Genomic DNA, 15000 nt, shown 5'->3' with positions numbered 1-15000 from the left:
AAAAATGCCTGAGTATCTCGACACTACAGAAGCATCCATCAGCATATTTATGTTAAGCGTTTTAACCTGAGCTTCAAGGTAACAGAAGTATGACTGAGCTTCAGTACCAGAGTTGCCAGAGTTTACAGCTTGAACATTGGTGTAGCAGCAGCACTCTAACAAAACATGACGGCATAAATTCCAAGAAATATGAATAAGAGGAAGCATCTCATTATCTGCACAGCTGGGACGAGAGTGAACACTAACACAAGACAACTTAAGTCCACTTACCAGGGACTACACACAAGTATCACACTTGATGGCAATTCTAGAATATCACTGAGGTCCTGACTCAGTAAACGACTTTGTAGGAACTGCGACAGTGAACAACCAAGCTAACTTGCCTTGTGAAATCTATATTTGGTACACCTATATCTCCCAGAGACAACATAACCAATGTTGCTACATTGGATTCGCCAGCTGCTAAGAGCCCAAAAACAAAGTGTAGTGTGGGTGAGTTACCGCATATCAGGAGAAGGCCGGCCTGCCTGCCTTCATTCCACCAAGGAGATAACACTCCTGCCATCTCCCGCTGTGGGTCATCTGAGACTACAGACGAGAGGTGAACCATGATCAAGGCGATCACTCTGGTAGTGACTACAATTAATGAAGTAAAATAATAATTGTACCTAACGTGAAAAAAAATATACTTCTGGAAATTTTTAAAGATTTGTCAATTAATTTTTTTGAAATATTTCATCATATGCTGTTTCATAAATCACTACAATATATCCTCATCTAGGAACTCTGGGCTACAAACAAGCACAGCTCTCAAAAACATGGAGGATAATACCGAACATTTATATCTGTCATGAAATGAAGATTAATAATGTACATAAGATCAGTTATTTGTTGGTTTTCTGTACGTTTTGAATTTAAATTCTTGGTTCCCCTGAATTAATAAAAATATTTAAAAAGGTAATAAGTCTTTTTTTCAGACTCAGATCTTTTAAAATTTGTCAGATGTATATTTTCAGTTTCCCATTTTTGTATACATGGGTAAATTTCTCTCTCTCTACACACACACACACACACACACACACACACACACACACACACACACACACACACACACACACACACACACACACACACACACACACACATACGTACGTGTATATATATATATATATATATATATATATATATATATGTGTGTGTGTGTGTGTGTGTGTGTGTGTGTGTGTGTGTGTGTGTGTGTGTGTGTGTGTGTGTGTGTGTGTGTGTGTGTGTGTGTGTGTGTGTGTGTGTGTGCGTGTGTATGTATATTTTCTTTTTTCAACACACCGGCGTCTCCCACCGAGTCAGGGTGCCACAAGAAAGAAAAAACATTTTCACCATCCCTCACGCCATCACTGTTCTGCCAGAAGTACTCCGATGCTACAGTTCAAAACTGTAAATATCTGCACCCCTCTTTCAGAGTGCAGACACTGTACTGCCCACCTCCAGGACTCAAGTCCAGCTAACAGGTTTCCCTGAATCACTTCATAAATGTTACCCACTCCAAGAGCTCGTTAAGTCGTAGAAACCATTTGCCTTCTTAATTTCTATCTAACACGCTCACATATGCTAGCTGAATGTCCATGCCCCTCGTATACAAGACTTCCTTTACCTTCTCCCTCCCATACCCCACCTTCCCTATACTATAGATTTATACGCCCTCCAAGTCATCTTATTTTGTTACATCCTTTCTAAATGCCAGAACGACCTCAACAAACCCTCCTCAGCTCTCTGGATAATACTTTAAGTAATCTCTCACTTCCTATAAATCTCCAAATTACGAATTCTCTGCTAAATATTTACACCATATATTGCCCTCAGACACGACATCTCCACTGCCTCCAGCCTCCTCCTCGCTGCAACATTCACAACCCATGCTTCCACGTTGGCACCACTATACTCTCTTACATGTTCCTTTTTGCATCAATGGATTACGTTCTTTGTCCCCACAGATGCTTCAATGCAACACTCACCTTTTGACCCTCGTCAATTCTTTGGTTTACCTTGTTTTTCATAGACCCATCTGCCGGCAAATTCACTCCCAAATATCTGAACACATTCACTTCCTCCATACTCCCTCCCTCCAAACTAATATCCAATCTTTCATTGACTAATTTTTCATTACCCTCATCACCTTGCTCGTTTCTATGTACATTTTCAGTTTTATTCTGTACACTAATGGCACGGCACCTTTCGAGGCAGGAGAAATTGCAGACCTGGAGAATATGTAAAGAACTTTCACGGCACGTATAAGTACGCTAAAGTACCTAAATTACTGGGAACGGTTGAAGTCCCTTAATTTGTAATCCCTGGAATGCAGGCGAGAAAGACAGATGATAATATACACCTGGAAAATCCTAGAGCGACTAGTCCCAAATCTGCACAGGAAAATCACTCCCTACGAAAGCAAAAGACTTGGCAGGAGATGCAACATTCCCCGAATGAAAAGCATGGGCGCCATGAGTACGCTAAAAAATAGTGCTAGGGGCCCAAGACTGTTCAACTACCACCTAACATACATAACGGGGATTGCCAATAGACCCTAGGCTGTCTTCAAGAAGACTCTGGACAGGCATCTAAAATCAGTACCTGACCAGCCAGGATGTGGCTAGTACGTCTGTTTTCGTGCGGCCAACAGTAACAGCCTAGTTAATTAGACCCTGATCCACCACGAGGTCTGGTCACGGACTGGGCCGCGGGTGCGTTGACCCCCGAAACCCAAGCGCTTCTCACATTATCAAAGAACTATAAAAACAAAAGGTTAACAGAAAGGCATATACGGACGAGACTACATCTTCCTTTTAACATTATATTTTTATAGTTCCTTGATAATGTGAGAAGTCACGAAACCGTTTGTAATTTCAATATTTTTCACAGTGGATGTTCAGCATATTGTGCTATCACCTATTTACTGTGATCTTATTGCTTCAACGGATACTACACGATTCTTCAGAAAGTTTTAGGTAAGCTTTCCTAATCATATTTCTTTTGTTTCCCAGTTTTCGTCTGCACTGATCATGTTGTATTAGCTTATAATTCGACATAATTTAAAAAAAAAACTATTCGACTGAACAAGTTTTGTCCAAATCTCTTTTACCAAATATCATCCTTGACATGAGAGATCGTCCTTTTGATGACTTTATGAGAATTATTCTTAAGAAACTTATTGAAATTACTAAAATACAAGAGAAGGAAGCATTCAAAATATTGAGAAACAAAAAATACTCCTTTAATCAGGCCATTCCATCAGATTGGAAACACAGTGTGTTAGATCATTGCTACAATAAACTCAGAAGAGTTTGTAATAAACTCAATAACAAACTACAAAGAAAATTAGACATTTTAATTGAAAACAGTGACTGGACAAAGCATGCTAATAACAATTTTGTAATTAACTCATCAGATGAAATATTACATAAAAATACAACTGCTGCTCTAGGTTTTGGTCTAAGTTTTGCAACTTCAAAAAAAAACTTAATGTTGAAATTGCAAAAGCCTTTTGTAACTTAGAAAAAATCCTCTGATTTATCCACTGATGAAATTAATATTAGTAAGGGGATGGTATATAGCTTTGAAATCCCAGTACGACTCTGTGTTTAATGAACCACTAATCGGTCTGAGGATCGACGACCCAAATGATTTCTTCATGAGTGAGCCTCAAAACTCCATAAATGTATGCCAGATTTCCGACATTACTCTAACTCCGATAGATTTCGAAAAAAAACCATTGACAACATGCCATTGCACTCAGCCCCGGGCCCAGACTCGTGGAACTCTGTTTTCATTAAGAACTGCAAGAAACCCCTCTCGCGTGCCCTAAGTACACTCTGGAGGAGGAGCTTGGACATGGGTGAAATTCGACAGCCATTTAAAACGACGGATATAGCCCCACTCCATAAAGGTGGCAGCAAAGCATTAGCTAAGAACTATAGACCAATAGCTCTGCCATCCCACATCATAAAAATCTTTGAAAGAGTGCTAAAAAGCAGGATTGCAAATCACCTGGATTCCCAAAATCTGCACAATCCAGGGCAACATGGGTTCAGGGCAGGTCGCTCCTGCCTCTCACAACTACTGGATCACTATGATATGGCCTTGGATGCACTGGAAGAAAATCAGAATGCAGATGTAATATACACAGACTTTGCAAAAGCATTTGACAAATGCGATCATGGTGTAATAGCCCATAAAATACGTGCTAAAAGAATAACTGGGAAAGTGGGGAGATGGATCTTCAACTTCCTAACAAATCGAACACAAAGAGTAGTGGTCAACAGAGTTAAATCGGAGGCTGCCATAGTGAAGAGCTCTGTTCCACAAAGCACAGTACTCGCCCCCATCTTATTCCTTATCCTCATATCAGACATAAACAGAGATATACACCACAGCACCGTATCATCCTTTGCGGATGATACTAGGATCTGCATGAGGCTGTCATCTGCTGAGGACGCGGTTAACCTCCAAGAAGATATAAACAAAGTTTTCCAGTGGGCAACGGTAAACAATATGATGTTCAATGAGGACAAATTCCAACTACTCCGTTATGGAAAACTGGATGAGATAATAACTAGAACAGAGTATACTACAGACTCTGGCCATACAATAGAGCGGAAAAATAATGTAAGGGGCCTTACAGGATCACAACAGTGCCACGATCGCAAGTGCAAAGAAAATGATAGGATGGATAATGAGAACGTTCAAAACGAGAGATGCCAAGCCAGTGATGATCCTTTTCAAATCACTTGTTCTCTCTAGGCTGGAATACTGCTGTACATTAACATCTCCATTCAAAGCAGGTGAAATCGCAGATCTAGAGAGTGTACAGAGATCCTTTACTGCACGTATAAGTTCTGTCAAGCACCTTAACTACTGGGAACGCTTGGAAGCACTTGACTTGTACTCGCTGGAATGCAGGAGGGAGAGATATATCATAATCTACACTTGGAAAATCCTGGAAGGAATGATCCCAAATCTGCACACAGAAATCACTCCCTACGAAAGTAAAAGACTGGGCAGGCGATGCAAAATGCCCCCAATAAAAAGTAGGGGCGCCATTGGTACACTAAGGGAAAACACCATAAGTGTCCGGGGCCCAAGACTGTTCAACAGCCTCCCATCAAGCGTTAGGGGAATTGCCAATAAACCCCTGGCTGCCTTCAAGAGAGAGCTGGACAGATACCTAAAGTCAGTGCCGGATCAGCCGGGCTGTGGCTCGTACGTTGGATTGCGTGCGGCCAGCAGTAACAGCCTAGTTGACCAGACCCTGATCCATCGGGAGGCCTGGTCATGGACTGGGCCGCGGGGGCGTTGATCCCCGGAATAACCTCCAGGTAACCTCCAGGTAATTCCCAATTGTTGTCCTCAGAGATTCTTTAAGTCTTATGATACACTTATTAAAATAAAAACTTGCACCTTACTAAAGCAGATAAAATAAATGCAATAGTAATTTTGAAAGAAAATGATTACCAAGATAAAATGAATAATGTCCTAGATGATACTGAAACCTTTTCTAAACTTAGAAAGAATCCCCTAGAAACCGTTAACAGTAATTTCAATACAACAATAAAATGTCTACTGAAAGGCAAAGATGAATTAATTAAAAAATTACTTCCACTAATCCATCTTTACCCTACATGTATAGATAAATAAAAACACAAAAACCAGGTAATCCAGTTAGACCAATTATTAGCTCCATAGGTCCAGTTTCCTATAAATTATCTAAATGGCTTGTTGATATTTTGAGCCATAGTGTTGGAAAAAAATTCTAACTTTAATATTAAAAACAACATACATTTAAAGGATAAATTAAGCACCATGACTGACTTGACTGACCCAAATGATTTCAACATGGCTAGTTATAATGTCACTTCGTTGTTTACAAAAGTTCCAGTCGATGATTTATTAAGTTTCTTATCTGAAGAACTTGTTACTTACGATTTACCATTGCCAGTTCCTACTGTCAATTAACTTATTAAACTTTGTATTGCTGATGCAAAATTTGTATTTAATGACGAGTTTTTACACTCATAAGTTTGGGATGGCAATGGGATATCTTCTTTCACCTGTTCTTAGTAATTTTTACATGGATTTTTTTTTAAACAAGAATGTTTAAGACAGTCCTTCCCAAAAGCGCTAAGTAGATCAGACATGTTGATGATATTTTGTCTTTTATGCCTAATAATATAGATATAAACTATTTCCTTGTTACATTAAATAACTTAACTCATTCTATAAATTTTACTCTTGAGTTCGAAGAAAATAACTAATTGCCTTTTCTAGAAGTTTTAATTTTTAAGGGTAACCATGATTTTAAATTTAAAATTTACAGAAAACCAGCAAATAACTGTTCCTATGTACACTATTATTCTTCACATCAAGATAGAGTTAAACTGTTGGTATTATTATGAATGTTTTTGAGAGCTTTACGTATTTGTAGTCCATAAATTTCGGAGATTTCTTCATAGATGAAGAAATCTCCGAAATTTATGAAATAGCTAATGATCTAAAATACCCAAGAAAATATATTGATAAATCCTTTAAAATAGCTAGTAATACTTTTTACAATTCAAAAAGGGACAACCAGCCTTATTCAGCTTGGTTGATATGCCTTCTCTTCTTAAGAAGAGAAGGCATATCAACCTTGATTATGATATCAACCCCTTGATTATAATAATAATAATAATCTTCTTAAGAATTTTAATATCATAGTTGTATTTAAACGTCTTGACTCAGTTAAAAAACTTTTGATGAAAAATTCCCCCCCCAAAATGCTGACGGACGTGTCAATAAGATTTCTTGTCAGATACGTGATAAAGTTTATTTCGGTCAAATTGGTAAAACATGACTCACGAAATCGTAATGACACGATTGCAAACAAACCATACCCCGGCCGGGATTGAGACTCTCTGACCGCGGGTTCAGTCCCGGCCGGGGTATGGTTTGTTTAAATTGGTAAAAGTCTTGAACTTAGGTTAAAACAACATAAATATAGCATTAGAAATATAAACACATATGCAGTATAATGTGATCCTTTATTGACAACGTTTCACCCACACAGTGGGCTTTTTCAAGTCACACACAGATCTACCTGGGGTGGAAGGTACGGGAGCATTTAACATAGCTGAACCACTCGCCAAGAAACTTCTTCATCGCTATCCCACATAATACATAGAACACTGCAGAAGGTCTACTCACAACTTGTCCAATACCCCTGCCAAGCTACCCAAGACTCTATAACCCCACCCGGTAGATCATCAGATGCAGCATTCTCCACCTGACCTCAACATTCTGAACATGACTATAAATACTCGCGTACCTTCCACCCCAGGTAGATCTGTTTGTGACTTGAAAAAGCCCACTGTGTGGGTGAAACGTTGTCAATAAAGGATCACATTATACTGCATATGTGTTTATATTTCCACTGTGTCGGTATTTGATACCATTTATTTCCATAGCATTAGAACTGGACAAGATTCCAATGTTCTATTTATTCATGTGAGAGATTTTAACCATCCAATTGATTGTAAATAGGCTGAGAAAGTTATATTAATCAAGTTCATAGTCGACAAGAATATAATGAATCATATTTTATAAAAAGTAGTTTTGAAAATAATATGAATAATTCTTTTGGTTTATATAAATTGGATTCGTTTATAATTAATAAAATTTGGGAAGAATTTAAGGTACATTAGACAATTTTTTTTTGGGTAGGATATAAGCTGACTACAAAAAAAGTCAGGTGTTGTTGGGGGGAGGGAGGCAGCGAGGTGTAGTCTCGTCTTTATAAGCCTTCCTGTTAACCTTTTATTTTTATTGTTCCATAATAATGTGAGAAGTAACGAAAACGCTTAGAATTTCACTATTTTTTCACAGTGGTTGTTCTGCATATTGTGATATCACCTGTTAACTGTGATCTTATTGAATATATATATATATATATATATATATATATATATATATATATATATATATATATATATATATATATATATATATATATATATATATATATATATATATATATATATATATATATATATATATATATATATATATATATATATATATATATATATACTCTCACTAGAGGATCGGCAATGGGATCAGGCAACCCTCCCAGTGCGACTGGGAGGTATAGGGGTGCTCAAAGCAACACATGTAGCTTTACCTGCTTTTCTGTCTTCGTGTTTGGCTTCCAGTGCATTAGTCAAGAAGATCGTCCCCGAACGCTTGAGAGACGTGGTAGGAGCTGAAGACCCCAGGTTTACTGAAGCAGCGATGCTGTGGGACACCCATGCAGACTCCTCCAGTAGACCAGCTCCTCCCATAGAGCACAGTCTCACTGGGACAAACCGATCATGAAAAAATTCGCCAGCAGAATGCTCACCAACGCTTCTGGAAAGAACAAAGCTCGTCTCCTGGCGGTGAAGGCACCACACTCAGGAGATTTCCTTCTAGCTGTTCCCAATTCCTCCCTGGGCACTCGACTCGACCCACAGGCCATTCGGATTGGTGTTGCTCTTCGCCTAGCCGCCCCCATCCTCACCGAACATAGGTATATTTGTGACAGGGCGACGGCTGATTAATTCGGACTTCATGGTCTCGTGTGTCACACAGCAGAAGGGAAGTATGCCAGACATGAGGAGGTCAGTGACATAAAGAGAATCCTCGCCACAGCCCGTTGCCCAGCTCAACGGGAACCCCAAGTGCAGAGGTCTGACAGAAGTCAAAAGCGTCCTGATGGAAGGATGGAAAGCAGATTGCCTGGGACTCCACCTGTGCCGCCACATTGGCAGACACCTACTTGCCATACTCCGTAGTTGAAGGGGGTGGAGCGCCAACCGTAGGGAGACCCAGAAGACCAGCAAATATGAAGACCTTCCCCCTTGATATAACTTCATCCCAATAGGGGCAGAGACCCTTGGAGCATGGGGCAAGTGTGCTCTAAAGTTCCCCAAAGAGCTGGGTGAAAAACTCATCATAGAAACCAAGGACCACAGGGCGACTAGCTTCCTCTTTCAGATACTCAGTGTTGCGATCCAGAGAGGAAATGCCTGCAGGATTCTGGGCACGCGGTCCACCGCCGGGGAGCTGGAGTAAGCATTCGAGATATAGCTCTGAGTTGTTATCTATGTTGTTTTACTTCATATTGTATTTTTGTCAATGTATCTTGTTTTTAAATGAAGCATATGTAGAATAAATAGGGGGTGGTAGGAGAAGCAAGTTTATTCTTTTCTCTGAGGATGAGGGTCCCAAGGACAGTTCTAGAGGTGGTACCTCTCTAAATTATATATATGTATATATGTATGTAAATATATATATATATATATATATATATATATATATATATATATATATATATATATATATAATATATATATATATATATATATATATATATATATATATATATATATATATATATATATATATATATATATATATATATATATATATATATATATATATATATATATATATATATATATATATATATATAATATATATATATATATATATATATATATATATATATATATATATATATATATATATATATATATATATATATATATATAAATAATAGGAATATTTTATTACATAATATGGTACAGAAGATTTAAGAGATACATTATTGATATAAAGGTGGCATATACGGTACATGTTGTTACGTGTGTATCACCGATTATAAGGCGAAAATCTCATCCAGCTCCTCAGAGCTGGGGCGTGTGCCCAAAATACAGCAGGCATTACCCTTTTGAACAGCCGCACTGAGCCGCTGGAACAGAAAACTAGCTGCCCTGGGATCCCTAGTTACCCTGATGAGTCTTTTTCCCAGCTCCTTAAGGAATTTAGATGCACTCTTTCCCCATGAGCCAAGGGTCTCTGAGCCTATGGGAACAAACATATAATGATGGGCAAGTTCTCCATATTTTCTAGACTTTTGGGACTCCCTGAAGCTGGCAGCTGCCCCTCCTTCCTCCCTGGTGTATTGGAGATAGGTATCAGCCAAGGTAGATGCACATGTATAGTCCCACACCACCTGCTTCCCATCTGTCCAGGCTTGAAGGGTGATACCATCTGGACGCTTCTGGCTGCCATCAGATCTGCATAGTTGGGGTGGCTCCCTTACTGCTGGGCATCCAGCTCTTGATAATGTTATTAACCTCCTCATGTCTTGCAATCTTTCCCTCGGATTTACGGCACACAAGACCATGGTACCCGAATCGGTCTGCTGCTTCACTGCCACAAATACACCTGTGTTCGGCGAGAATAGGGGCGGCAAGTCGAAGGGCAACACCGATGCGGATGGTCTGTGGGTCGAGACGTGTGCCAAGGCTGGAGTTGGGAACAGCCAACAGAAAGTCCCCAGCATGAGGGGCTCTCACTGCCAGGAGGCGGGCTCTATCTTTCCCTGACACACTCTGAAGCATTGTTGAGGCAATATTTTCCACTATTGGACCATCCCAGTGCGATTGTTTGTAGTTTGTATATATATATATATATATATATATATATATATATATATATATATATATATATATATATATATATATATATATATATATATATATATATATATATACATACATATATACAATCGCGTATATGTATTTGTATTAATTTGTATTAATTATTATTGTGCTGATATTATTCCATCATCGAATAATGGTAAAATACTACTTTAATAATTAACCCTAACATAATTTATGCACGTCTAACAATATACAAAACATTTTGAGATGATTGTAGTGTGTGGTGGCATTATTGATGATAACGATACTGGGCTCTGTCGTTTGTAACAAAAAATTAAAAGACCAGAAGTGTTTTACAATCTTCCAGGATTAGTAGTGATTTGCAAACTTAGAAGATTTGTAGTGATTTACAAAGTTCTAAGATTAGTTGTTATTTACAGGCGTCCATAACCGATCGTGATTTGTTCACTTCAAATATATATCTTGATTTGCAGAGTTGTAGGACTATCCATGGTTTGCAAAATTTCCCTTACTAGTAGTGATTTACAAGACTATATTGATTCCTGCTGAAAGTATACCTGCTTTAATCAAGTAAACCTTCTTTGGCACTATCTGCTGGCAGTAACAGTGGCACTGTCTCTTTCTCCCACAGGTGGCGTGGTTGAGACGTGTTGACGACATGTTAGAGCTACTCACCTGGGACTCCCATACCTACACTAAGGACCAAAGGTGAGGTACAAGTGCTTGTGCTAATGAGCAATTTTTATTACAATCTTAGGGAGGCGGTAAGCCGGTAGCAATCCTACAACTCTTGTTCCTTGGATCAAAAGTCCTTCACTTGCATCAAGGCATCCCTTCACTCCTCTTGGACTGTATCCTTTTTAAGAAGTCGAGCCCATTGCTTGTATTATACGTGAATGGTATACAGTACCGACAAGATGCAGAATTAGACACATGTACAACATGTGTGAAGACTGTAGAAGTAATTACAAAAGACGAGGCAATCAGTCCCTCAGCGAAGAGCAGTCTAAAAAATCTCACATTCTTCAAGACTTGCTCTAAGGCTGAGGGACTGATTACCTCATCTTTTGTATTTACTGCTACAGTCTTCACGTTATATCCTTGTATTGTATTGATAAAGTCACTGGATGACGAAACGTCTATAAATTTAAGATACGCAGATGTTGCACATGTGTCTAACTCTTCATATTACTTGCATTTTAACCTACTCTTGATCTTATTACTTGCAGTCTTGCTTCAGCATCCTACCCCGAACCTTCCTTCGTCTTCCCTCTTTCACCAGACCTTTTCTCCCCATCCTTCTTTCTCCTAACCTTGTCTTCCCATCTCCAGCACACCTTTCCTTTCCTCCCCATCCCAACCACACCCTTCCTCCCTCCCCATCCCTACCCTTCCCCTACTAGTACTATGGTCAAAGATTCAATTCGATGCTGAGTTATTTACTCAGTTCTTTTAAAAGTTCAAAAATTATCTCTCGCTCCTTTAAAGTTTAGTCAGTTATTCCAAATCTCCTTAATAATTTCGAGAATTATTCGAGAATGATTTTCTCCCACATCGATTGAATATTACAGAATTCTTCACAAGGATCCGGGACACATACAAAAAAAATATCATCAGTACCCTTTGAGGAAATATTCGGCAAACTTTAAAAAATTATTTCATTGCGTTTTGGAAAGTTGGTCCGTAAGTTTGCGGTCTTTTACGTACGGTGTTGGGTACTCGGCCCAAGTTTAGGTCTCTGGCAAAGTTTATCTCCCGAGACCGCTACCACTTGCTTGTTTATTTATCAAGTTGTGAGTTAGTGCAGCTCGTATTTCCTGTGATATTCAGAAACCTTTGAGTAATTCTATTATCATTAACGCGGTGTTGAGAGTGGAGGGTCATTCTGATGTTATGTGAGGATGACATGTGTCTGTCTGCCAGAATGTATTCATGTGTGTCATTCTTGCTGTCATTTGAGGATGTGTCTTGCTGCTAAAATTTACTGATAAGTGCAAGCCTAGATTTTATTGATGAAACGTACTCATTTATGGTTGCCATGGTTGAGTCTAGCTCTTGGCCCAGCCTTTCGGCTGACCATTACTGAGTTTATTCTTTGCCATCATTCAAGGACAACATGTGTCTTTCTGGTGGGAATTATTAATGGTATGTGTCTTATATGTTATCGACTGAGGATGGCATACCTTATTGTGCTATCATTTACGGATGGAATGTATCGCTCGGCTATCATTAGAGGATGATGTGTGAATGTTTCTGTTGTCATTGACTCTATATGTTGCTCTCCCGTCATATATGGATGATATGTGTTTTCTCCTATAATTTACGGGTAATGTCTCGTGATGCTATAATTTCAGGATGATACTTGTGTTGCTGCTTTGATTAAGGAATGATTTTTTCTCGGTAGTAACGTGTGCATGATGCGTATCATAATCCTATAATAATGTGAATGATACTAGTCATTCTTCTAATATACGTCTATAATTTATGTTATTTGTTGTACTATATAAAATTATGCTTAATTTCGCTATCGTTATTTTCATGTACCATGTATAATTCTTCAATCATTCTTCCATGTGTCCATCTGTTAATTTGTACTGCTAATACATGTTTATGATAGCGATGGTGGATGCCAGGTGCCAGCGTGCTATCTTTTATGTATGACAGGTGACATTCTGCTGTCATTCATGGGTGATAGTTGACATTATTCTATCAAACATAAATGAAATGTCACATTCTGCTATCATTTATGGGTCATAGACGACATTCTGCTGTCACTTATGCTTGAAAGGTTGCATTCTGGTATAACTTAACAGTTAAACTTACACAGTTACGCTCATAGCCACACTAACAGTTACATTCACAGTTACACTCAGTCACGCTAACAGTTATACTCAGTTACACTAACAGTTAAAGGAATAATCATTAAGGAAAATCTTTCAAGACACAATTAATCTTGACCAAATTATGACTAAAAGCTTCCTCTAACCATAGAGGCTTCCTCTATGGATAATCTCATCACCGGAGGCTTCCTCACTGGATGATCTCATCACTGGAGGCTTCCTCACTGGATAATCTCATCACCGGAGGCTTCCTCACTGGATAATCTCATCACCGGAGGCTTCCTCACTGGATAATCTCATCACTGGAGGCTTCCTCTATGGATATTCTCATCACTGGAGGCTTCCACTGTGGATAATGTCATCACTGGAGGCTTCCTCTATGAATAATATCATCAATGGAGGCTTCTTTAAGAAGAATTTCATGACGAGATTATATTACGGATATCATCACTAGAAGATTCCTTTATGGTAATATCATCACTGAAGACTTAATTTATGGAAAATATTATCACTGAAGGTTTTTTTCATAATAATACTGTCACTCGAGGCTTCCTCAGTTTCCTTTAATGGGTTTATTATTACTTTGGGCTTCCTCCATGAGTATTCTTATTACTGGAGGCTTCCTCCATGAGTATTCTTATTACTGGAGGCTTCCTCCATGAGAACTATTATTACCGGAGGCTTTCTCCAGTGATACTACTCACTGGATACTTCAATTATGAATAATGTTATCACTGAAGGCTTTCCTTGCGGGTGATACTGTCATTGAAGGCTTCCGTTATGGATAATATTATCACCGAAAGCTTCCTTTACTGGTAATATTTTCGCTGAAGGCTTCCTTAAAGGTAATAACATCACCGGAGGTTTCTTTAAGGTTAATTCTAATCTTGGAGGCTTCTTTCACTGACAACAGACCAATAAAGCCTACCCAGGGTCGAGCATAACAAGATAACTCACTCAACCGGACTTACTTAAGCTATGAAGGACTCTGTTTGACACTGGTAAATAATACGACTTTTTTCCTCTCACTAAAAGCCAGAGAGAATCCTCTATTATATTCCAGGGAAATTTTAGCGTTCATGGATGCATGATGATTGAGTGAATAGGAGAAATGACTAAAGTCGGAGAAAATGGTTAGCTGAGAGTAGGGAGAGAGAGAGATAGAGAGAGAGAGAGAGAAGTAATAATGTCCGTGGAGTTGCTTTCAAAGAGCCGGCAAAGCGAGCTTCGTTCCCTCAATGATTGCAGGAAACGCAATGAGAAATTCATCCTAGACATTAATAAGATTTAAGGAGGTTGGAATTATGTATATTACTACACTTATACCTGTTTCATGTGCTAATTGTTGGCCTAGATGAAGATGGAATTAAGGAGTGATATTAAGGAGCATGAGTAATGAGGACAGACTCAGAGGCGCTGAACTCATTGCCAAGTAGTGAAGAATCTGGGGAGATATGAAAACGACGTAGAAGTTACTCAAGGATATCTAGGACATAGAAAACGTTATGTCTGACGATGAGAAAATTAGAGTGAGGTGCAAGCTGAATAATAAAATAACTCATACCTGTGATGTGCCTGTGACCTGACTCGAGGATTCTGACATCATGGCAGCCTGCTGGAAGCCT

General features: G+C 38.7%; 1 protein-coding gene across 2 annotated transcripts in view; it reads left to right on the top strand.

Annotated features, from left to right (window-relative positions):
- Positions 1–15000, top strand: part of LOC128703772 (uncharacterized) — a 767381-nt gene that overhangs the window by 521031 nt on the left and 231350 nt on the right. For both annotated transcript variants that reach the window (XM_070086895.1, XM_053798585.2), the window contains exon 4: positions 11167–11243. In XM_070086895.1, the coding sequence (XP_069942996.1) occupies positions 11167–11243 (77 nt within the window). The remainder of the gene's footprint in view (positions 1–11166; positions 11244–15000) is intronic.

This window comes from Cherax quadricarinatus, chromosome 20, assembly GCF_038502225.1.
Source record: "Cherax quadricarinatus isolate ZL_2023a chromosome 20, ASM3850222v1, whole genome shotgun sequence".
Lineage (NCBI taxonomy): Eukaryota > Metazoa > Arthropoda > Malacostraca > Decapoda > Parastacidae > Cherax > Cherax quadricarinatus.
This window is presented reverse-complemented; position numbering and strand designations above follow the sequence as displayed.